This window comes from Schistocerca cancellata, chromosome 5, assembly GCF_023864275.1.
Source record: "Schistocerca cancellata isolate TAMUIC-IGC-003103 chromosome 5, iqSchCanc2.1, whole genome shotgun sequence".
Lineage (NCBI taxonomy): Eukaryota > Metazoa > Arthropoda > Insecta > Orthoptera > Acrididae > Schistocerca > Schistocerca cancellata.
In genome coordinates this window covers 524,980,899-525,005,274 of record NC_064630.1, presented here as the reverse complement: position 1 = coordinate 525,005,274, position 24,376 = coordinate 524,980,899, and the positions used below count along the sequence as shown (strand labels likewise).

The following is a 24,376-nucleotide window of genomic DNA, read 5'->3' as shown; positions in this document are numbered from 1 at the left end:
GACGGGATACCAATTCGATTCTACACAGAGTACGCGAAAGAACTTGCCCCCCTTCTAACAGCCGTGTACCTCAAGTCTCTAGAGGAACGGAAGGTTCCAAATGATTGGAAAAGAGCACAGGTAGTCACAGTCTTCAAGAAGGGTCGTCGAGCAGATGCGCAAAACTATAGACCTATATCTCTGATGTCGATCTGTTGTAGAATTTTAGAACATGTTTTTTGCTCGAGTATCATGTCGTTTTTGGAATCTCAGAATCTACTATGTAGGAATCAACATGGATTCCGGAAACAGCGATCGTGTGAGACCCAACTCGCTTTATTTGTTCACGAGACCCAGAAAATATTAGATACAGGCTCCCAGGTAGATGCTATTTTTCTTGACTTCCGGAAGGCGTTCGATACAGTTCCGCACTGTCGCCTGATAAACAAAGTAAGAGCCTACGGAATATCAGACCAGCTGTGTGGCTGGATTGAAGAGTTTTTAGCAAACAGAACACAGCATGTTGTTATCAACGGAGAGACGTCTACAGACGTTAAAGTAACCTCTGGCGTGCCACAGGGGAGTGTTATGGGACCATTGCTTTTCACAATATATATAAATGACCTAGTAGATAGTGTCGGAAGTTCCATGCGGCTTTTCGCGGATGATGCTGTAGTATACAGAGAAGTTGCAGCATTAGAAAATTGTAGCGAAATGCAGAAAGATCTGCAGCGGATAGGCACTTGGTGCAGGGAGTGGCAACTGACCCTCAGCATAGACAAATGTAATGTATTGCGAATACATAGAAAGAAGGATCCTTTACTGTATGATTATATGATAGCGGAACAAACACTGGTAGCAGTTACTTCTGTAAAATATCTGGGAGTATGCGTGCGGAACGATTTGAAGTGGAATGATCATATAAAATTAATTTTTGGTAAGGCGGGTACCAGGTTGAGATTCATTGGGAGAGTCCTTAGAAAATGTAGTCCATCAACAAAGGAGGTGGCTTACAAAACACTCGTTCGACCTATACTTGAGTATTGCTCATCAGTGTGGGATCCGTACCAGATCGGGTTGACGGAGGAGATAGAGAAGATCCAAAGAAGAGCGGCGCGTTTCGTCACAGGGTTATTTGGTAACCGTGATAGCGTTACGGAGGTGTTTAACAAACTCAAGTGGCAGACTCTGCAAGAGAGGCGCTCTGCATCGCGGTATAGCTTGCTCGCCAGGTTTCGAGAGGGTGCGTTTCTGGATGAGGTATCGAATATATTGCTTCCCCCTATTTATACCTCCCGAGGAGATCACGAACGTAAAATTAGAGAGATTAGAGCGAACCATACGCGACTGGAACAGGAAAGGGAGGTAATGACAGTGGCACGTAAAGTGCCCTCCGCCACACACCGTTGGGTGGCTTGCGGAGTATAAATGTAGATGTAGATGAAGTGTATTACATTACGGGATATGCGAATGGTTAGCATTTTAGCGCGACCACACAAAATAGCTAAGAGTAACGCTATGTGTATAAGTGGTTGGATAAGCTGCACGCAACTCTCAGGATCTCACATACTCACTACCGTCAATGGGACGACGACGAGTGAAGCTTTATGGTAGTTAAATCATTCTTCAGGTTAGTAGCAGCTTCGCCACTTTTACGTTCATCTCCACCAAATGTCTGTTTTAAATACACTAAACTCGAAAGAGTCTCGCCGAATGAGTAGAAACTGAATCATGAATTTATTCAGTAGAATTTTCTGACAGTAGGGTTTTGGCCTGCAGTAATTATTAGCCGTTTCTCCAAAATCATATGGGCCAGTCACGGATACTATGTTTAATGAAGAATCAGTAAAGTTACCAAACCTACTAGTCACTGAAGTTTAATTTTACTCAATTCAGCAGACAACAGATGAAGAACTGGAAAGTCCACTTTCTGCCACATCTATCATAAGCTCAAATATTTGTCTAGTCAGTTACCGGTTTCGATCACTTTGATCATCTTCAGATAGATATGTTTTACGCAAGCGACGACCAGACGTTATGAGACATGTGTGGCTGCTATTTTATCATGATTTAACTCGACGTGATAATGCCATGAAGACAAATCAGTCTAAAGATGATCAAAATGATCGAAACCGGTAACTGAATAAACAAATATTTGCGATCAGTGACTGTTGTGGCATTTACAAAATTTCGTAGCTTTGGATAGTTGTTACCTTCACAGTGACTGTGTCACTCATAATCAATATCATGAGCTCACCGCACTAATGTCATTGGCCATATTAATAAATGTAGATATGTTTAAGACAACATTCAGGATATACAGAACGAAAGTGTTTTCTCATAATTTGATGAGAAATCAATTTTAAATCATTTTTGAATTTAATTGTTTTAATTACTTCACGAAGTTTGCTGTAAAATCCTGACACTTGGCTCAGATTTAATGCCACATTTAAATGTTGCTTGTAAGCTGAAAAACCATGCAGATTACTATCTATGGTTATGAGAATGACATCTGTGTCAAGAGTTCATTGAAGATTTGATCCTGAAAAGCGTCTATAATCTACATCTTATCAGCTTACATTGTAGCTAATGTTAGACACAGGTTGTAACAGATGACAGTCTAAAAAATGAGAGGAATAGTCTTCAGTTAACGCATTACTTGACAAGTATAACAGTTTAATGAAGCTATAATATTTGGTAACCATAAATTTATTGGTGCAGATTTTCGACTTGTACTTTCTTGTAACGGATACGAAAAAGTGCAACATACGTGGCAAATACAAAAGCTGCCTCACATCACTGTAAATCCAGATTTACGGTAGAGCTTTGATTATACGAAACAGTTAGGAACGAAGTATTCGGATAACTGATTTTTTAGATAACCGATCACTTACGAAAACATATCTTCCAAATAACACAGAGAACTGACTACATATCCTCCTCTGAATAGTTCCAAATGGCCATTAAAGGAGGCCTACAGTTAAAGAAAAGGAGTCCAGAATTTGTTTTTGCTGATAAATCCACCCGCAAGTGTTTTAAGGACAGCGTTACATTGTTCTTATTTTTTCCACTTCATCACCATCTGAAGGCAGTGAAAAGCTTGCCCACTGAATGGTTCTTTTTCAGCAACAACGTTGTCGCTAGGCTCTTCCTCGTCGTTGTAAGGGTCATTGTAGTCGATAGGACTGGCAATCGTCATCAGTTTGACAGCCAGGGTCATTGATCACATTCGAACCAGCCTTCAATATTTTACTGCTCGCATTTTTCAAATGCTGAAGATTCCTTAACCAGCCCAGCCAGCGTGCATACGAATTGGCTGTTTGGTGGCTCTTCGGGTTACGGTGACAGACTCATCTGAAGGAATGAGCTTATTTCAAGTTTTTGCCAGTGCTGTGTCTTTGACAGGAGTCCAAGCCTTTTTCTCATACTCTTTTAACACCTTTCTTTGACTGATTTATCGTTTCAAGTTTATAGGAAACACAAGATCAACGCCTTTACGTTCAGTCGCCACTGCGAATAGCACAACAGCACGATCTGTCACAAGCGAAGTTTCAGACGCCAACACAGAACAGCAAGAACGACAATTGGCAAGGAAGAAGAAACTCTCCAGTTGGCCAGCCCAGCCTCGTCAGAAGCGCTACACAGCGCGCGTGCAAATCTGAATTTGGCGACTGGGACGCTTTTCGTTAAACAACGTTTCGGTTGATCAATATTCTCATTATCAATGCTCTGCTGTACACTCAAATACATGTCCAGTAATCTTAAAGAATGTTATAGACGTTTGCATAACCTTCTTCTCTTTCCTCTAACACGTAAGGGCAGGCCTACTAATTGTAGATACATACGTTGTGTATTATGTAGTGCAAAGTAACGTAATTACTAATATAGTCTCTCTTGTTACTATTAAACGGAAGTTTTTCATAACAGTATACGACTAAATGTCCTTATCTTTGTTGCAGTTCAAGAAATGAATGAAGAAACCAGAGCTATGCTAGAGAAAGCACTGAAGGAGGTAAGTCTGCAACACTTCGCGCGAGTACTGTCAGAAAATTGTTATATTTATTTCCTTATTTCGTACACAAAAACCTAATTTAGTTGTGGATAATGTAAAATGTAGTACACTACCACATTTAATCAAACAAATCTACGATTCAAATACGCAACACTTTTACCGGTACGTGCTGATAAAGCAGCTGGCTCAGTTACAAATCATACACAAGAACAAATCCTTTTCTTTATGGACAATAACGGCGAACTTCGCCAAAATATGTTTCATGTGTGAAAAGATAATTGACCAGATCAATAACACTTCAACAGTTACTTTGCTGGCTCAACCTAAGACCGAATATTGTTTATGAGAGACTCTTTCGCCTATCGACACAGCAGTTACATATTGTTGTAAGTTGCCATTTGGAAGGTACAGTAACACGATGATCAGGTAGAAAGAGAGAAAAGTCAGACGAGACGTTCCCAAAACGCCGTCTCCAAGTTAGAACAGGTAGCAATGAACTACCTCGACTTCGACTTGTCACCATTGTTTAGCCGTTGCAGCGACGTTCTCGGCATCATGTGTACAGGTATCCAGGCGTTTGATGAGTAAGCACCTAACTGCATGAATATTTTCTGACGTCTCGTACTGCGTGGACTTATTTAGGACCATACCGCAGTTGTCCAGTTCACTTTAGGCACTGATAGTTAAAAATTGCATCCCTTTTGTGAGTTAACGAGCATTGCGCTCTCATTTAAGTATATGGCCGAAAGAGTCATCCTACAGGAATTGTGAAACGGACCCTGTCGCCCAGGACCGCGTGCCACAAAGGGCGCAGATCCACCACGAGATGGGGAAACTCACAGGAGTCTATTGTCTATTGAGGCCTAAGCGCCGTAGTGTGTGAGTGAGACAGACGAGGAACTACGTCATAGAGAAACCCAGTAGAAGCCATTTGTGGCCGAGCAGACGTAGCAGTGTTAAATACAGCGGACCTAAGATCGGATATAAAGGGAAATATTTATGGAAACTATTTAATTCTGTAGTAATGCAGGGAGTCAAACCACAGTAATTTTAATCTGCCACCCTCCATAAATTTTCATGGTGATCCCAATATAACTTGAATACTGATCATATCTATAATAGTTTAGGATTCACTGTCAAAGTGAAATTAACAAGTTTTGTAACAAAGACGTGCATGCTAAAACCTGAACGCTTTGGTCGATCGTAACGACCGACATTTCATATAGAAGCGCGTAATTAAAATGACAAACGTTGTAAATATCAACTCTGTAACATTATTTGTTTAAAAGATATCGTAAATTTAAATTACAAATCATCATTTCCTCCACTCAAAACACATTGAACGATGACAGCATGACACCTTATTGAATCATCAGGTAATAGAATATTTGTTGTAAAGTTTAGTGCATAATAGTTACTTTTGTTCTTTATTTATTTATCAGAAAGGACGTTGGTGCAAGGCTACTGGCCGTGACATTCAAAGTTAAGAAGGAAATTGTATTGGTTTTATGCAAAAGAATTTGACGTTTATTATGTAATGGGTATTATTGTTACTTTATTTAGAACAAGAAAGTTGTCAAGCTTTGATTATATAATATGTTAAAATGTAAAGTAATGCAGAATAAGCTGTAGCCATTCAGCTGGACGGCTTCAGGAAAGGGAACTGCCCTAGTCAGTTGAGCGAAGACGGGCAGAGTGCAGTACTGGTGCAGACGCCAAAGCGGACAGTTCGGCTAGAGACACCGAAGTGGACAGTTCGGATTGAGGCCCGAAAGCGGACAGTCGATCTTTAGGCAGCTAGGAAGTGAATAGACTTAGAAAAGTTCGCGTTGTGTGGTATCGCGGGACATAGTTTCTGAAAGGTGAGCAGCCGCGCGCCTGGTGTGAACTTAAACTTTTCGCATAGTTAACGAGGTGGAGTAGTGAACTTGTATTTCGCGATGAGATTGTGAATGATCGAACTGTGTCAAATGGATGCGCTCGAGTTTAGCAGTAACTCTACATACGACCACTTTCGCAACTAGTTTGCTTTCTGAATAAACATTATTCTAACCAAATCGCAACTGTGTGGCCTACATCATTTATGGGTCGTTAATTTAGTTCCCGATATTACTATTACTGTTATTATGTCATATTAACTTCATACAATTTCGAAAACTTGCCATCAGCCAGAAAATTTAACCATAGGGTCACAAGTGTCTAATTTAGGGCGTGTAATGCGACACGCGCGGTTCAACCCCTAGACGAATTTGGGCCAAGACATTTCGACGAAGAGGACCCGCGTGTGAGCCCGAACATCTTTGGGATGTTAGCTCGCACTTTGGAAGGATGGGTGTGGTTTAACGTTCCATCGATGTCGAGGTCTTTAGAAATGAGACACAGGCTCTGACTGGAGCAGGATGGAGAAGGAATACGGATGGATCTCTTTCAACTGAACCAACCCGGCACTTGCTATAAACGATTTATTATATGAATGCGTTGTGTCTGTTCTTTCAGACATTTACGTTCGACTTCCGGCGGGGATCTAAAATTAGCAAGCGCGGGTGACATGGACGAGGACTGCACATAAGAGGCGCTAGTGGCAGTGTGGGTCCACCAGGCACTGTACCGAGATAGTCCGCGCATTTGCGATAAACACCATGTACTGGTGACGTACTAGTTAAGGCAGCTACCTCTTAAGCACGAGTCCCCTGGTTCGAGTTCTGGTCCGGCACACATTTTGACTCCTCGCCGCTGATTTCTCATAGAGTCCCGACGTATCTGAACGATTTAAGCAAATCACGGAAAACCTTAATCTGGATAGCCTAATCGAGATTGGAACTGTTGTCCTCCCGAGTGTAAGTCGAGTCTCTTACTACTACGCCAGTTATTTTTAACCTCGCTCGGTCTCTGCAGTGTACCGTTTCTTCCTATACTAGTGTAGCACACCTCCAGCGGTGCACCTGTGAAGTCTTTCTTTTATCCTTAGCGTCTCGTTCAAGAGCGTAATAGTGTGGAAGAAACCGGTTCAGGTGGGGACACTAAACTGGAGTCTGGGAAATAACAATTCGAATCTCGATCGGGTAGTCCAGATCTACGTTTTCCGCCATTTTCCTAAATCTCTTAAGACAGATGTCAGCATGGTTCCTTTGAAATGGCTGGCCGATATCCTTTCTCGCTCTTTCTCAACCCGAGCTTGTGCTCTATCTCTAATAACTTCGTCTTTGACGACGCGGTAAACACTGATTGGGAAAAGTTTTCTTCGCCAGATTTTGCCAGGGAGAGAAAGCAAAGTTACTGATCTCGGGTGCTGAAGTCAACAAACCTTATTTAATCCAAAAAGACTCCTTAGTGAGCCTGAAGCCTCAGAATACAGTTCTTGGCAGTCTTCTCTCGTTCCAACATGAGCAAAACAGGTTGTCTGATGCTGCTCATTCCACCTCCACAATAAAGCATTCTGGCCAACAGCTCTTGAGACAAAGGTTCAAACTACACTCATGTTCATAAAAAACATAACACCTTGGAGGACTAGAGATAGGACGTTCATATTCACAGGACATGTACATTAGAATGTTCTGCAGAAATGATTAGCATTTGATCCCATGGTCGCTCGCGGGTCCAACGTCAAAATCGATATCGCGGCGCAATACAAATAAAATGTTCCTGCGGTTCTCGTTGTTCCTGTAAACCAAATATGGATCAAAACGACTGGAGTAGGCGTGCAGGATAAACGTATGCGCGAACCATACAGTCAAACCAGTTAGTTTGAAAGAGGGTGGATTATTGGCATGAGAGAATCCGATGCTTCAATCCGGGAAGCGAGGGACGAAATATTTCGACAGGACAACGGGTGTGTGCCGAAAGGTTCACGGAAGGCAGTAGAACACGACGCGATGGGTCAGGTTTCACCACACAGACCACTCCTGAGAAGATCGACACCTCATCCGAATGGCATTGCGGGATGCGTCCTTCTCGGCTCTGGCGCAATAGCGGAACAGTGTAACACATAGTACACTGTCAGGGCTGACAGTCCGTCGCCGTTTATTACGGCATGGATTACGTGCGCGTCGTCCATTTTTCCGCCTACTTTTGACGAACGTGCAGAAGCATGCTAGATGGCAATGGTGTATGAAACGACGTCGGTGGGGACAGGAATGGCATCAGATAGTGTTTTCGGACGAATCCAGGTTCTGTTTCTTTGCAAATGATGACCGCATTTTGGTTCGCCGCAGACAGGGGGAGCGGCTTCACAGTGACTGCCTTCGCACGAGACATACAGCTTCAACTCAAGGTCTTATGTGTGGGGGTGCTATTGGGGTACAACCACAAATCACAGTTCGTCCGTGTCCAAGACACTGTGACCAGTGTGACCTATGTGAATGACATCCTGCGACCGATAGCCATACCCTTTCTGCGCAACACCCCAGACGCCATTTTTCACTAAGACAATGCGCGATCACATGCATGAACACGTTCCTTCTTGGTGTCACAGGATGTCAGTCTTTTGCCCTGGCCTCCAAGATCACCAGACGTGTCTCCAATTGAAAATGTGTGGGATACTGTGAAATGACCCAATGCCAGCCACCAAAGGTGAACTTTGGAACCAGGTGAATGCAGCATGGTTGGCTATACCAGAGGACGCCATTTTCCGCCTTGTACGCGTCGATGGCCTCACGCATGGAACAAACTATCAGGTGCCTACCAGGCAACAGGACACATGCTGAACCGAGGTGACTGAAATGCTACTCATTCCTGCAGAAAATACTAATGTACACGTCCTGTGAATAGGAACTTCTATCTCTGGTCGTTCAAAGTGTTCAGTTTTTTCTTAACATGAGTGTACTATTGTAACAGCTATTCATAACCTTCCAAGCATTAACAAACATCCAAGCACGAACTTGTAATTATTAGTATCATTTTATCTGTTAATTTTTATCGAACGTTAACCTGAAAATAAAGGTACAAGTCTAAAAAAAATATTTTTCTTTATGAACTGGCCGCTGTGCTGTTTTCTCTGATTCCTTCATTGTCACAATCCACCATATCATATTTTCTGCAGTATTGTGCTCGAAAAGTGAGACAAAATGGCTGCGTGCGAATTTCACCATTTGTGATACAGACCACACTCGCTGTGGAAGTATCCAACGATTTGTACAACACTGCGAGTGCCACTGAAATGTCTTCTAAATCAGGAACACCTTAGACTGAATAGTAAATTGCTTGTTGGTGGAGTGAAATTCTTGCTTCTTCCTTTCCAAACCCATGCTGTTCTTCACTCAGCTCCTTTTCTATCTTTTCACTTATTCGATTTAGTAAAATTCTTTCAAAAATCTTGGCTATATGACTCATAAGGGTTATTCCTCTGTAGTTTTTACAAAGTCTTTTAATGCCTTTTCTGAAGATGGGAACAATGTCTCCTCCAATCATCAGGTATTGTACTATTTCTCCACACACTTGACAGTACTTTCTACAGCCACTGCATTCCCACTGGACCAGCTGCTCTTATCATGTCCACTGATACTCCATCTGGTCCTGGAGGCTACAACAAGTTTCAAATTTAGATGACAAAGTAGACCAGCTTGACAATGCGCATAACATCTTGGAGAACCAAGTGGAAATCATCAGCAGAACTGTTGATGATATTACGCAAGGTTTAGAACAATGAATTGACGAGGGTGAGTCAGAAATTACGGTTCAAATGGCTCTGAGCACTATGGGACTTAACTTCTGAGGTCATCAGTCCCCTAGAACTTAGAACTACTTAAACCTAACTAACCTAAGGACAACACAAACACCCATGCCCGAGGCAGGATTCGAACCTGCGACCGCAGCGGTCGCGCGTTTCCAGACTGCAGCGCCTAGAACCAACCGCTCGGCCACTCCAACCGGCTCAGAAATTATGGCTTGACTTGATGTTGGCATACAATTTCAGTCGCGCGTGACTGAACCACTCCGTCAACTGACGGAAAAAAGTTGGGTGTATAACAAAAGGGTGATAATAATTTTTGTAGACATAGAAAAGGCATATGACTTAATTAACAGGGAAAGACTCTGGGAAGAAATGAAGACGATAGATATAGAAGATGGCTACATTAATGTGATAAAGACAATGTACAGAGGACACAACTGTAGAATTAGAACACCACTGGGGAACTCTGAATACTTCGAAATAAGACAAGGACTTAAACAAGGAAGTAGTCTGTCTCCTGCACTTTTTAATGTTATGATGAAGGCAATGAACAGGTAAGTTAAAGATATACCAAAAGAAAAAGACAAAAAGATGATTTTTTCAGATGATATGGTAATTCGGGGCAATAAAGAGGTGGATGTACAGCTACAGTTTGATGCGTGGAATGAAATAATGATAAGGTATTGATTAAAAATAAATAAAGATAAGAGTGAAGTAATGGTATCTGGAAGAGACAAAGGGATCAACGGGATTATTACTTTGAATGAAGAACCCCTCAAAGTGGTAGACAGTTTCACTTATTTAGGGAGTGAAATGTCTAGTGGCGGAAGACTAACCTACAACATTAATGGGAGGTTACAGAAGCGAGACAATTTCTACCAAACAATAAAACACCTGATTTGGAATAAGGAAGTTTCTGAAAAAGCAAAATTCCTTATGTATAAGAGTTATTACTTCCCTATTGTCACCTATGGATGAGAAACATGGTCAATGACAGAAAGGGACTGGAGCAGACTGCAAGCAGGGGGAATGAAATTTCTCTGAGCAGTTAAGGGAAAAACAAGAATGGACAGAGTAATGAATGTAAATATTAGAAAGGACCTTAAACAAGAAAGTATGAGAGAAGAAATCGAAAAAAAGAGATTAAGATGGTACGGGCATGTTAAGAGGATGCATGGGCAGAGACTTCCCAAAATTATGGAAGAACTAAAGATGGATAGAAGAAGACCTAGAGGGCTCCCAAGGACACGTTGGAAAACGGGAATGAGAATATCTGTGGAAAGGAGAGCTGTGACCTGGGAGTAAGAAAATTGGTGGGAGGACTGAGCCAAATGGAGAGGACTCGTCAGCACCCAGAGCCGGCATTAGCTTGAGCGGGATCTGGATACACACATACATTGTTGGTGGAGTAAAACTTTTAGTTACAAGTAAAAAAAAAAGTCATTTCAACGATAAACGGACAGCTGACCGTTCTGTGGATTAGTACCACAGCAGTTACGAAATTGTGGTGGAATATATACAGAATTACAAAAGAGTATATGTAAATTTTATTTGAAGTTAGTAGTACACGAATGAAGTTTGGTGATTTCTTGTGTATATAACAACACAGTGACGTAGCTCTCATTGTTGTTTACACTGTTATATCAACATACACAGTTGTCAAAGATAAAATTACAAATTTCAAAGAAAATGACAAATTTCGTGAATATTTAATTCGTACAAATACACTAAATAACTTAAATACTATACAACACAATTTAACCTTTAAGCAATTTTTTGTTACATATCCTGCAGAAGAAATAATAATGTCATCTATTCTTGTCAGTGGTGGAATTTGAGCATGTAAATTAGTGTATCAGGTTACAAAACATAAGTGAATTGTTTAACAATCATGCAGGTTTCATACATGCAAGAATTCTACTATATTGTGCAGGAATACATAATGCAAAAAACTTTTTATACCATATACAATAACCATTTGTTAATACGACAAATCAACAGAGATTATTAATAGCGAACTCATAGGTGTAATCAGATTGGGTGTATGGAATATGTTGACTGACACAAGAAAGCAAAAGTTGGGAAAAGAAGCAGAGGTGAAGTATCTTAGCTGTAGTGTGCGTGCGTGCGTGCGCGCGCGCGCTCGCGCGCGCGTGTGTGTGTGTGTGTGTCTTTGTATGTCGAGGAATTTCTGACTATTGTTAGAACTTTGCTGAATTAGTGTTTAGTCTTTTGAGTCAGCTGATTGAACTTATCAGATTGACTTGGTTTGTGAATTAATTCAGAAGCGAGTTTTCTCTGGATTGTGAATTAATGTTAAAGATGTTTTGTATAGAAACTTATATTTGTATGGCACTATTGTACGATGTTTGCTATTTTGTAGGAAGGTTTTTTGACAAATTCAAAGCTATGGTACCTAACTTTCTCATAGCCAGTGCCTTTTATGTGTGCATCTGTACCATGTGCACGATTTTGTGCTATTAATTTCTTATAGGACAGATCAGTTTTCCAATGTGGATATTCATTTTTATTAGTTTCAGCTAAAACCTACATACATTCTTGTGTAATTGTGTGTATACTCCAGCACCATTGCGTACACTGCAGTTAATGATGCTCTGTAACTTCCGTTGATATGTGTCTCTTGCACACTGACATTGCAGTGGAGGTCGTTGTATAACAACTCAAGCCCACATGATGAAGCTGTGACTTCTTACATTGACAGAGTAAAAACTTTGTTAAGCGACAGAAGGCAGATTTTATCGTTATGTTTTCTATTTATTTCACTGTCTGTGCCACGATGGCTGAAACGAAATACCCCACTATAGTTTAAACGGTAGTTGGATATTGTGTTGCTATAGTAAGGTAAATAAGGAGTATTTACTGATAGTAGCGCTCAGTTTACTTAAACTCGCTGTAAGACGCATTGATGCCGGCGTTTCGAGTGGGCAGGCAGGCAGCCGTCTGGATGAGCCCTCCCACGACTTTCCACTCGCGCCAGCGGGAGACATTCAAGCCGATATTGCGTCACGGCCAGAAGATGGATGGGCCGACGTGCCCAAGTGCTGCGGCGTCACTGCTCCGCTGCGTGGCTGCCTCAGCAGTTCCTGGACCGTTTCTGCGCGCCTGTCCACCAGTGCTGTTGCGAAATCCAAGCAGCTTCCACACGAAACCGTTCCTCTTCTCGTAAAAACCTGTCGGCATAGCTTTCTAGAGCCTCTCATCTCTCTCACTCCTTTTTCCTTAACATATTCAACAGTACTTACGCCGTCTTATCTACGTTGGTTGTTGTTATGACCAGACGACACTACTTTCTCCCAGTCATAACAGACAGTTCTCTGATTGCACGGTGAGGCGACACATAGCAGTTGTAACTCATGAAATATTAGTTCACTTTATTAAATTAATGAATACAAGATCTACTTAACTTTGACAGACTTCTGTACCACAGGAGTACTGATGTGAGATTTAAAACTTTTCCGGCGTACATATTGTTCCACAAAATCTCGGGCGAACTGCCGGATTTTTGCAACTTGTTGCCACAATATTTCGGAACAGAGTCTTCTGGCCATCTTCAGTTGATAGTAGCGAAAACTCCCTGAGCTCTGGTATTTAAGGCCCCTCCGGCACATGCGTGGTGGATTCACTTGTCGTTGCGCGTGCGCTACTTGAGCGCGTACGATTCTGCTGCGTCGCGCGCCCTCCGTGGTGAAAACTCGCCGCATCGATATCAATTCCATTGTATTTCCGCCGGTTCCATCACAGAACTACGCCGGCTACGGAGAACACGAAGGTTTTCGACGATTGGATTCCATGCCGAATTCAATTGGTAACCGTCGTCACGATTAATAAGAGACTCATTGCCAGACAGCCGTATTTCCACGGATTCATTAATAATAGAACTCCAAAAGTTAGACGTATGGGCCACAGTTTTTGTCTCATTGTAATTCGTGGCATGACCATTGGAAATACAGTGTTCGGCGATGGCAGACGTACAAGTCTGAAGAAGGCGAGTACGCCGCTGATGTTCTACAATGTGATCCTGCACAGTACGCGTCGTTTGCCCTATATAAGATTTGCCACATTCACACGGAATCCTGTAAACACCTGACTTGCGCAGATCTAGATCGTCTTTGACAGATCCCAACAGCGATGAAATTTTTGCAGGAGGGCGAAAGATTGCTTCCACTTTATATTTTCTTAGTATTCTGCCTATTTGCGCTGAAATATTTCCAATACATGGTAAATAGGCAGTCGTTTTAAAAGCCTTTTCCTCTTCTTTATTCCGTCGTTTACAGGTCTGCAGCGCTCTCTCCACTTGCTCAGCAAACGACGCGTACTGTGCAGGATCGCATAGTGGAACATCAGTGGCATACTAGCCTTCTTCAGCCTTGTACGTCTGCCATCGCCGAACACTGTATTTCCACTGGTCATGCCATGAATTACAATGAGACAAAAATTGTGGCCCATACGTCTAACTTTTGGAGTTCTATTATTAATGAACCCGTGGAAATACGGCTGTCTGGCAATGAGTCTTTTATTAATCGTGGCGGCGGTTACCAATTGAATTCGGCATTGAATCCAACTGTCGAAAAACTGCGTGTCCTCCGTAGCCGGCGTAGGTCTGTGATGGAACCGCAGGATGACAATCGAATTGACATCGATGCGGCGAGTTTTCACCACGGAGGGCGCGACGCAGCAGAATCGAACGCGCTCAAGTAGCGCACGCGCAACGACAAGTGAAGCCACCACGCATGTGCCGGAGGGGCCTTAAATACCACAGCTCAGGGAGTGTTCGCCAGTATCACCTAAAGATGGCCAGCAGACTCTGCGCCGAAGTATTGTGGCAGGAAGTTGCAAACATCCGGCAGTTCGCCCGAAATCTTGTGGAACACAGGAGTAGTGTATAATTTACAAATGTCTTCGCTTGATGCAGTACTTAACAAACTGTTCTCTTGAGGTACAATGTTAAATATGTACTAAAAAACAAGTTTATCAGAAACTTTAACAACTCGTTGGTCCTACGCTATGATGCTGACTGCTTCCACTGAGGTCACAATCTTGGCCTAGTGCTTGCATACTCGATACTACAATTACGTGTCAAAAGTCATGGCATACCTACTAATATCGTGTCGCACCTCCTTTTTCCCTGCTTAGTGCAGCAACGCGACGTGCCATCGACTCAAGAAGTCGGTGGAAGTCGCCTGCAGTAATATTGAGCCATGCTGCCTCTTTAGCCGTCCAAATTTGCGCGAGTGTTGCCGCCGCAGGATTTTGTCCACTAACTGGCCTCTCGATTACGTCCCATAAATTTCGATGGGACTCATGTCGGGCAATCTGGGTGGCCAAATCATTCGCTCTTATTGTCCAGAATGGTGCGCAAACCAACCGTGAACAACTTACATGACGCATAGTCATCCACGAAAGTTGCATCGTTGTTTCGGAACATGAAGTCCACATTTGGCTGCAGATGGTCTCCATGTAGCCGAACATAACCATTTCTAGTCAATGATCAGTTCAGTTGGACCAGAGGACCCTGTCCATTCTATGTAAATACAGCCCACACCACTATGGAGCGACCACCAGCTTGCACAGTGCCTTGTTGACATGAAACGTCCCCTTTGAACAATTTATACAAAACTGTGCTTAAACTGACACACAATATTTTTAGCGCAACGCAATCTGACTATCAAAGATCCCTGCAAAAGAATGACCCTGAGTAACATTAAACTATACCTTTCAGAAATCACTTACCTCACAAAAATCTTCATTACTCGAACTACTGCAATACAGCGAGCGCCACTACTGCCAGCTAAATAAAAGATTCAAACTACGGAAGGCAGTAACTACTGATAGAGATAGTTAGCAAATGAAAGATATTAATAGAGAACAAACAATGTATTTACCTTAATATCATCACAAGTCATAATATATGTAATTTCAAAACTCCGCCATCTCTCTCCTCACATCCACCACTGCTGGCCGCTCACCTCTAACTGCGCAACGCTACGCGCTGTTCACATCCAGCTATAGCAGTTCATGACAACAATGGCAGACAACAATGCAAACTAGCCACAGGCTGCTCACAGCACAGCCAGTGATTTTCATACAGAGAGCGCTACGTGGCATTACCAATATAAAAATCTAAACAGCCTACTTACAGACAGCGTGGGTCTACGGTTTCGTGTAGTCTGCGCTGCACTCGTACCCTACCATCAGCTCTTACCAACTGAAATCGGGACTCATCTGACCAGGCCACGGTTTTCCAGTTGTCTAGGTTCCAACCGATATGGATGGAGAGGCGCTGCAGTCGCCGTCGTTCTGTTAGCAAAGGCACTCGCTCGATGGTCTGCTGGCACAGTCCGTTAACGCTAAATTTCGCCGCACTGTCGTAACGGATACGCACGTCGTTAAGTCCCACATTGATTTCTGCGGTTATCTCACGCCGTGTTGCGTGTCTGTTAGCACTGACAACTATACGTAAACGCCTCTGCTGTCGGTCGTTAAGTGAAGGCCGTCGACCACAGCGTTGTCCGTGCTGAGAGGTAACGCCTGAAATTTGATATTCTCGGCACACTCTTGACACCGTGGATCTCGGAATATTCAATTGACTAACGATTTACGAAATAGAATGTCCCATACGTCTAGCTCCAACTACCATTCGCGTTCAGAGATGTTAATTCCCATCGTGCGACCATAATCACATAGGGAAACTTTTCACGTGAGTATAAATGACAGCTCCGCGAATGCATTGCCCTTTTATACCTTGTATACGTGCACTTACCGCCATCTGTAGATGTGCGTATCGCTGTCCCATGACTTTTGTCTCCGCAGTGTAGTTTCACAGCGCAAGCCTTTCACCAATAAGTATCTCGCACAACTTGTAAGCTAGAGCTAGCGAGTCTGCAAACGATCTTATTAACAGGTTATCCCAATACGAAAAATAATTCGACAAGTCGACCGTTTATTATTAAAAACACAGCGGGCATAGGACTGCGCTGAAACTGGATCAGACAGTGCGATTATTTTCGCCTGCTGTCTTGTACACCAATTTTTCTTTCCCTTGTTGCCATGTTAAAATTAGATTCTTACCCCAAAACACAGCAGTGTTTACACAATTTCACCTCACTAACACGCTAATGTAGCTGCAATTGCGGGAGAATCCTGAAGCAGTTGAGGACAAGCGAAGGTCAATAAGTTATGAAAAGCTCATGATTGGTATAAAAAAACATGTCATTGTTTCATTTCTGGTGTTACAAAATCCACACTAATTCTCATTTCACGGGCCATCGATTGTCCTTTGAAGAACTGCACTATTTCGTTGAAAAAAACCTGTAGTCACTCATATTTTGCAGTAGGTAAGAAAGTTTCACATGTTACCTACGCGGCAACATACTGTCCGTTTTTAATGCTATCATTTCCCATAAATTCGTTTCGGCATCCCGAACCGCTTATGAGATCTGAAGGGTGATAGGAATATTTCTCTTCCAGTCTAATTTGCACAGACTACTGGAAGTGAGTGCACTGCATGTAATCCGTTTTGTCAAGATTGCAGATATATATTGATAACGTCTGAAATTTAAAGAAAAATTCAATATGCTAGCATGTTAGTTCCATGTCACACACAGGAATGCATGGACGAACATGTACCATACGTAAATTCATAGCGACCCCTTTTTTTTTTTTTTTTTTTTTTTTTTTTTTTTTTTTTTTTTTTTTTTTTAGCAAAGTATTCGAATTTAGCACAGTACATTACTAGATATAGAAATATCACAATAACTAGCGCCTTTAACTAAACAATAGGCAGTTCATCATGAAGCTGACGAATGAGGCTATGAAATGTATGAGAAGCATTTTTTTTTTTTACCGAATAGTTTCTGTTACGTCGTCTGAGAAAGGTTGCAGTCTAACTGGCCTGCAAACGCCTCCATTGCCGAGTATAGCCACGGTGGGCAGAGAATGTTTCGTTGGCTAACGGACCAAGGCCACAGCTGTGTAGGAGATGGGCAACAGAGTCGGTCGCCCCTTCAGAAGACACGGGTGGTCGCCCACCACTGACAGTGAGAAAGAGAATGCGTTTTCGCGCACCGGCCAAGTAATCCTGTGCGACCTCTAACAAACTGTTCTCCTAACGTACAGTGTTCAACGTTTGCCAAAGTCTGAGTTTATCAGAAACTTTAACAACTCGTTGTTCCTACACTATGATGTTGACTGCTTCAGCTGATGTCAACTGAGCAGAGCTCTTGCGTGCTCGACGCTAGACAGGGTGTTTTCGTAAGAGTGTGCAAAAATTTTACAGGACATAGTGGATGCTCCTCTGAACAATTTGAGGTAGGGAACATGGAGTCGGAGAAGCCAGCTTAAGGAAGTGAAAGGAATAAAATCACATTGCTGTGTACTTTTTTATTTACAGTAGTTAACTGCAAATATCATCATTGATGCAATGAAAGTACCATTTGTACTGTATCTTACATAATGTACTGAAACTGACGACCATCAACCTCAATGCAAGCATGACATGGGCAGACAAGATTCTGACGCTCCCTGACAAATACCTCTGGTGTGTTTGAATCACATCACAGGCATCTACAATTCTGGCAACTAATTCCTTTTCTATAAAGACTGGGTTCTCATACACAAATCACTTTAGATTTCCCCATGGGAAATAATCTAGGGGATTTGTGTCAAATGACATCGCAGGCCATGGAATAGGACATCCCCTTTCAATCCAACGATCAGGAAATATGCCACAGAGATGGTTGCGGACATACATACTGAAGTGAGGCGGTGCACTCTTATGTTGTAGCAATATCCTCTCAAGAGCAACCAAGGGTACGTTCTACAACAACTCGGGTATAACTCTTTGAAAGTACAGATGGCCATTCAGACGCCCATGTAGAGGATATGGCATAGTGAGATTGTCACGTACATAGCCGGCCAAGAAATTCACTGCAAAACGTACTTAATGGTGTGAGTCTACTACAGCGTAAGAGTTTTCCTCATCTCACACATGGCTATTCCTGCTGTTCTAAAAACCGTGACGATCAGATGAGGCCTCGTCGGTAAACAGCATGATTTGGAGGAAATCTGGTCGATCAGTCCGTTGTTGGAGCAATCACTGACTCAGTGCGACCTTTGGTGCAAAGTCAGTCACAAGCATTGCACAGAATCGTTGTGGGTGATATGGCTGTAATAGTTGTTCTTGGAGTACTCGCCACATGCTAGTATTGCAGCGTCCATTTCACGTGCAATACGGCGAGTACTTGTAATGGGGTCTGCTGCAACACGTTCCAGCAACTACTCTTCAGAATCGGATGCACGAGTGATCTTCATGTTGCCTGGCCCCTCGTCTCTTCTTTCCAATGAACCAGTCTTCCACATTCGTCGATCGAGAGAAATAAACACTCGTCGAGACGGATGATGCCTGTCAGGAAACCGTTGACCTTGTAAGTAGGCTGTTTAGATTTTTATGTTGATAACGCCACGTAGCGCTCTGTATGAAAATCACTGACTGCTGTGTGCAGTCGGTGGCTGGTTGGACTCGTTGTTGGAATATTCGCTTGTGTAGTGTTGGGCAGTTGGATGTGAACAGCACGTAGCATTCGGCAGTTGGAGGTGAGCCGCCAGCAGTGGTGGATGGGGAGAGAGAGATGCCAGAGTTTTGAGAGGTTGCTGTAAGCGGACGATCTGGATGTGTGTCCGCCAGAAAAAGGAAGTTTGTAAAGATGGATGTCATGAATTGATAGATATATATATATATGATGATTTTTGAACACGTTTAAGGTAAATACATTGTTTGTTCTCTATCAAAATCTTTCATTTGCTAACTATGCCTATCAGTAGTTAGTACCTTCAGTAGTTAGAATCTTTTATTTAGCTAGCAATATTGGCTCTCGCTGTATTGCAGTAGTTCGAGTAACGAAGATTTTTGTGAGGTAAGTGATTCATGAAAGGTATAGGTTATTGTTAGTCAGGGCCATTCTTTTGTAGGGATTATTGAAAGTCAGACTGCCGGCCGCGGTGGTCTAGCGGTTCTGGCGCTGCAGTCCGGAACCGCGGGACTGGTACGGTCGCAGGTTCGAATCCTGCCTTGGGCATGGGTGTGTGTGATGTCCTTAGGTTAGTTAGGTTTAAGTAGTTCTAAGTTCTAGGGGACTTATGACCTAAGATGTTGAGTCCCATAGTGCTCAGAGCCATTTGAACCATTTTTGAAAGTCAGACTGCGTTGCGATAAAAAGATTGTGTGTCAGTTTAGTGATGATCAGAATAAGTAAAGAGAGAAATGTCTGAATACGTTCAGTTTTGCTCAGCTGTTTGAAAATCAAATAGCGTAAGAGGTTTACCAGCACAGTCATTCATAATTTTCCAAAAGGAACGTTTTAACCATAACACTGATTGCTGTGGTAGGTCTTGCAACAATGAAGATTCTACTTGAAGGAACTTTGTCACAGTACTTGTGATTTGCCTTTAGATTTGAACGTATCTCTGAGGGCTTATAGCCACCTGGAGGCATCGGAAATTCTTTCATGTTCTTCAGTCTGTATTTGTAACAATTACACAAACCTAGGTGCTTGAAGTGACCAACACACTAGACCTTGAAAAACTGAACACAGATCAATCGAGAAAACAGGAAGAAGTTGTGTGGAACTATGAAAAAATAAGCAAAATATACAAACTGAGTAGTCCATGCGCAAGATAGGCAACATCAAGGACGATATTAGCTTACGAGCGCCGTGATCCTGTGGATAGAGTGAGCAGCTGCGAAACGAGAGGTCCTTGGTTCGAGTATTCCCTCGAGTGAAAATTTCACTGTCTTTATTTTCGCAAAGTTACGATTTGTCCGTTCATTCATTGACGTCTCTGTTCACTGTAATAAGTTTAGTGTCTGTGTTTTGCGACCGCACCGCAAAACCATGCGATTATTAGACGAAAGGACGTGCCTCTCCAATAGGAACCGAAAACATTTGATCGCAAGGTCAAAGGTCAACCGATTCCTCCACAGGAAAACACGTCTGATATATTCTATACGACACTGGTGACGGCATGTGCGTCACATGACAGGAATATGTTGTCGACCCATCTAACTTGCACACTTGGCGAATGGGTAAAAAGATTCTTCTACCTTGCCCGATTTAGGTTTTCTTGTGGATGTGATAATTACTCCAAAAAAAGTGATGAGAACATAAGAGTTTGTCACATAAACTGCAACAAATGAATGCAACAGTTTCACAGTCGCACAGTTTTTACTGTGCTCTGTCAAAACGTGTTTTTTACGTTTCCAAATGTTTCCCTGTGTAGCCCGTCAAAACCTGCATATGTCCAAGCAAATCTGAACATGTCCTGGAATTTTGGAGAGCGAAGTTGATTTTGTGTGAGTGCCTGAACTTTGATAATTGTCTGAAAATAAAAAATTAAATTTTTCACTCGAGAGAAGACTTGAACCAAGGCCCTCTCGTTCCGCAGCTGCTCACGCTAACCACGAGACCACGGCGCTCGTAAGCCCACTCTCTTCTTGATGTTGCCTACCTTGCGCATGGATGACTCAGTTTGTATATTTTGCTTATTTTTTCATGGTTCCACACAACTTCTTCCTGTTTTCTCGATTGATCTGTGTTCAGTTTTTCAAGGCCTATCCACTGTGTCAATTTATAACTAAATCTGAGGGGGGTGCGATGGGGAGGTTCCCTTGTAAGTATCCCTGCTTCACTTGCTGCTGGGGCGACATTTCGTTTATCTCCGCAAGATCTTGTTCACATTCGCTCACCAAAGCTATGTTCTCTGCCTAAGCAAATATCTGAAACCTGCCACCTTCTATTCATAGACCATTACACATTCTTCAACTCAGCTGTCTCTAATGACTTCCTTCAGGGTAAGATTAAGCAGTACACTTGACAGTGCACTCCCCTGTCTTAATCCATGTCTTATGGGAAAAGGCTACAAGTATGTTCCTACAGGTTGCGCTATCACTCTTGATGCAGTGATACATACCCTAGTCATTTCAGTTAGTTGGTTTGGAATGCAGAACGCCTTCAAGGTGTTACAGGGGCTGCCTTGATGCATACTGTCATAAGATCTTTGAAAAACTATAAACAGTTCCGTTTCCCTACAATTTGCGTAACAGTAAACACATTGTCAGTAGTTGAACGGTTTGGGCGGAATCCAGTCTGATGTTCTCCAATGATAATCTCTGCAAATGGTTTTAGTTTTTTCTAAAATAACTGTAGAAAGGATCTTGTACGCCTTGTTAAGTAAACTGAGCCATCATTAGTCAGGGCAGAGCATCTTGTTTACTTTCTTGTATACTGGGTAAATGACTGCTGTCTTCCAGATTTCTGGAAACGCCTCAGTCTTCCAAATGCGCTGAGTGAATTTGCATAGCTCAGTCTGTAGTCTGTTTGCACCATTACTCAATGTTTCTGCATCTACCATATCGTCTTCTGGTCTGTACTGCTTTTCGTCTTCCATACGGCTTTTACTATGTCCTCCTTTGCGATGTCAATCTCTGTGTCATTTGTTTTTACTTGGTTTTCACTGAAACTTAGGTCTTCGTTAGGGCAGTTGAATAGTTAGATGAAATATTATTTCCATCAGCTTTTGACACCGTTTCTCACAAGCGACTTCTAATCAAGCTGCGGGCCTATGGGGTATCATCTCAGTTGTGCGACTGGATTCGTGATTTCCTGTCAGGAAGGTCACAGTTCGTAGTAATAGAAGGCAAATCATCGAGTAAAACTAAAGTGATGTCAGGTGTTCCCCAGGGAAACGTCCTGGGACCTCTGCTGTTCCTGATCTATATAAATGACCTGGGTGACAATCTGAGCAGTTCTCTTAGGTTGTTCGCAGATGATGCTGTAATTTACCGTCTAGTAAGGTCATCCGATGACCAGTATCAGTTGCAAAGCGATTTAGAAAAGATTGCTGTATGGTGTGGAAGGTGGCAGTTGACGCTAAATAACGATAAGTGTGAGGTGATCCACATGAGTTCCAAAAGAAATCCGCTGGAATTCGATTACTCGATAAATAGTACAATTCTCAAGGCTGTCAATTCAACTAAGTACCTGGGTGTAAAAATTACGAACAACTTCAGTTGGAAAGACCACATAGCCGGCCGGTGTGGCCGTGCGGTTCTAGGCGCTTCAGTCTGGAACCGCGTGACCGCTACGGTCGCAGGTTCGAATCCTGCCTCGAGCATGGATGTGTGTGATGCTCGTAGGTTAGTTAGGTTTAATTAGTTCTAAGTTCTAGGCGACTGATGACCTCAGAAGTTAAGTCGCATAGTGCTCAGAGCCATTTGAACCATTTGGAAAGACCACATAGATAACATTGTGGGGAAGGCGAGCCAAAGGTTGCGTTTCATTGGCAGGACACTAAGAAGATGCAACAAGTCCACTAAAGAGACAGCTTAAACTACACTCGTTTGTCCTCTGTTAGAATATTGCTGCGCAGTGTGGGATCCTTACGAGGTGGGATTGACGGAGGACATCGTAAAGGTGCAAAAAAGGGCAGCTCGTTTTGTATTATCACGTAATAGGGGAGAGAGTGTGGTAGATATGATACGCGAGTTGGGATGGAAGTCATTAAAGCAAAGACGTTTTTCGTCGCGGCGAGATCTATTTACGAAATTTCAGTCACCAACTTTCTCTTCCGAATGCGAAAATATTTTGTTGAGCCCAACCTACTTAGGTAGGAATGATCATCAAAATAAAATAAGAGAAATCAGAGCTCGAACAGAAAGGTTTAGGTGTTCGTTTTTCCCGCGCGCTGTTCGGGAGTGGAATGGTAGAGAGATAGTATGATTGTGGTTCGATGAACCCTCTGCCAAGCACTTAAATGTAAATTGAAGAGTAGTCATGTAGATGTAGATGTAGACTGATTCAGCTTCCATAGCCTTTTTTTTCATTTTCATTACTGAAAACATTAAAACTCAATAAATTAAGGAAATATGTACATGGAAAAAAACGAGAGAGAGGGATTAACTTATATACATCACAGAGACTATGCCAACATACCCCTAAACTAAGATTTGAACTCGCTCCAACGAACTTTTTAGACAACATGTTTTACAAAAATTTTATAAAGCAATTCAGCACTTTAATACAATTGTTATGACACATCATCACAACAGTTCCAAACGTCTTGACACATTCGAGAGCGTCACAGAAAAACAAAACAAACGTATGAAGTAAAATATCCACCTGGGTGGAAATCAGGAAAATTGCACTGGTTTTTGTATGTCAGTTCTCACCGTACTGAAACTAAAGTGAGAGATGGCAATATGGTTAGACTGTTAGACATGGGCGATACTAGAGCTCAGTGATAACAGCTGGCCGGCCGTGGGTGGCCGAGCGGTTCTAGGCGCTTCAGTCTGGAACCGCGCGACCGCTACGATCGCAGGTTCGAATCCAGCCTCGGGCATGGATGTGTGTGATGTCCTTAGGTTAGTTAGGTTTAAGTAGTTCTAAGTCCTAGGGGACTGATGACCTCAGAAATTAAGTCCCATAGTGCTCAGAGCCATTTGAACCAATTTGACAACAGCTGTGCTAGAAAAAACTGAATTCCATCTTACCTCTTATCCCGACTACCCGCGGTCTCCCTTAGTCAACAATGGGTCGGTCAAGCGTTCTGTAGGTGCACTACGTACCATTATCTGCCTTCCCAACAACTCTGTGTCGCTGTTCCATTTCATGTCCTAGCCGAAAATTACGCTTACATATTTTACC

The 24,376-nt window shown here is 42.6% G+C and overlaps 1 protein-coding gene across 1 annotated transcript in view; it reads left to right on the top strand.

Moving 5' to 3' along the window:
• LOC126188655 (cilia- and flagella-associated protein 99-like) overlaps positions 1-24,376 on the top strand; it is an 80,309-nt gene that overhangs the window by 32,522 nt on the left and 23,411 nt on the right. Inside the window, exon 5 of the mRNA XM_049930258.1 lies at positions 3,939-3,991. Coding sequence (XP_049786215.1) covers positions 3,939-3,991 — 53 coding nt within the window. The remainder of the gene's footprint in view (positions 1-3,938; positions 3,992-24,376) is intronic.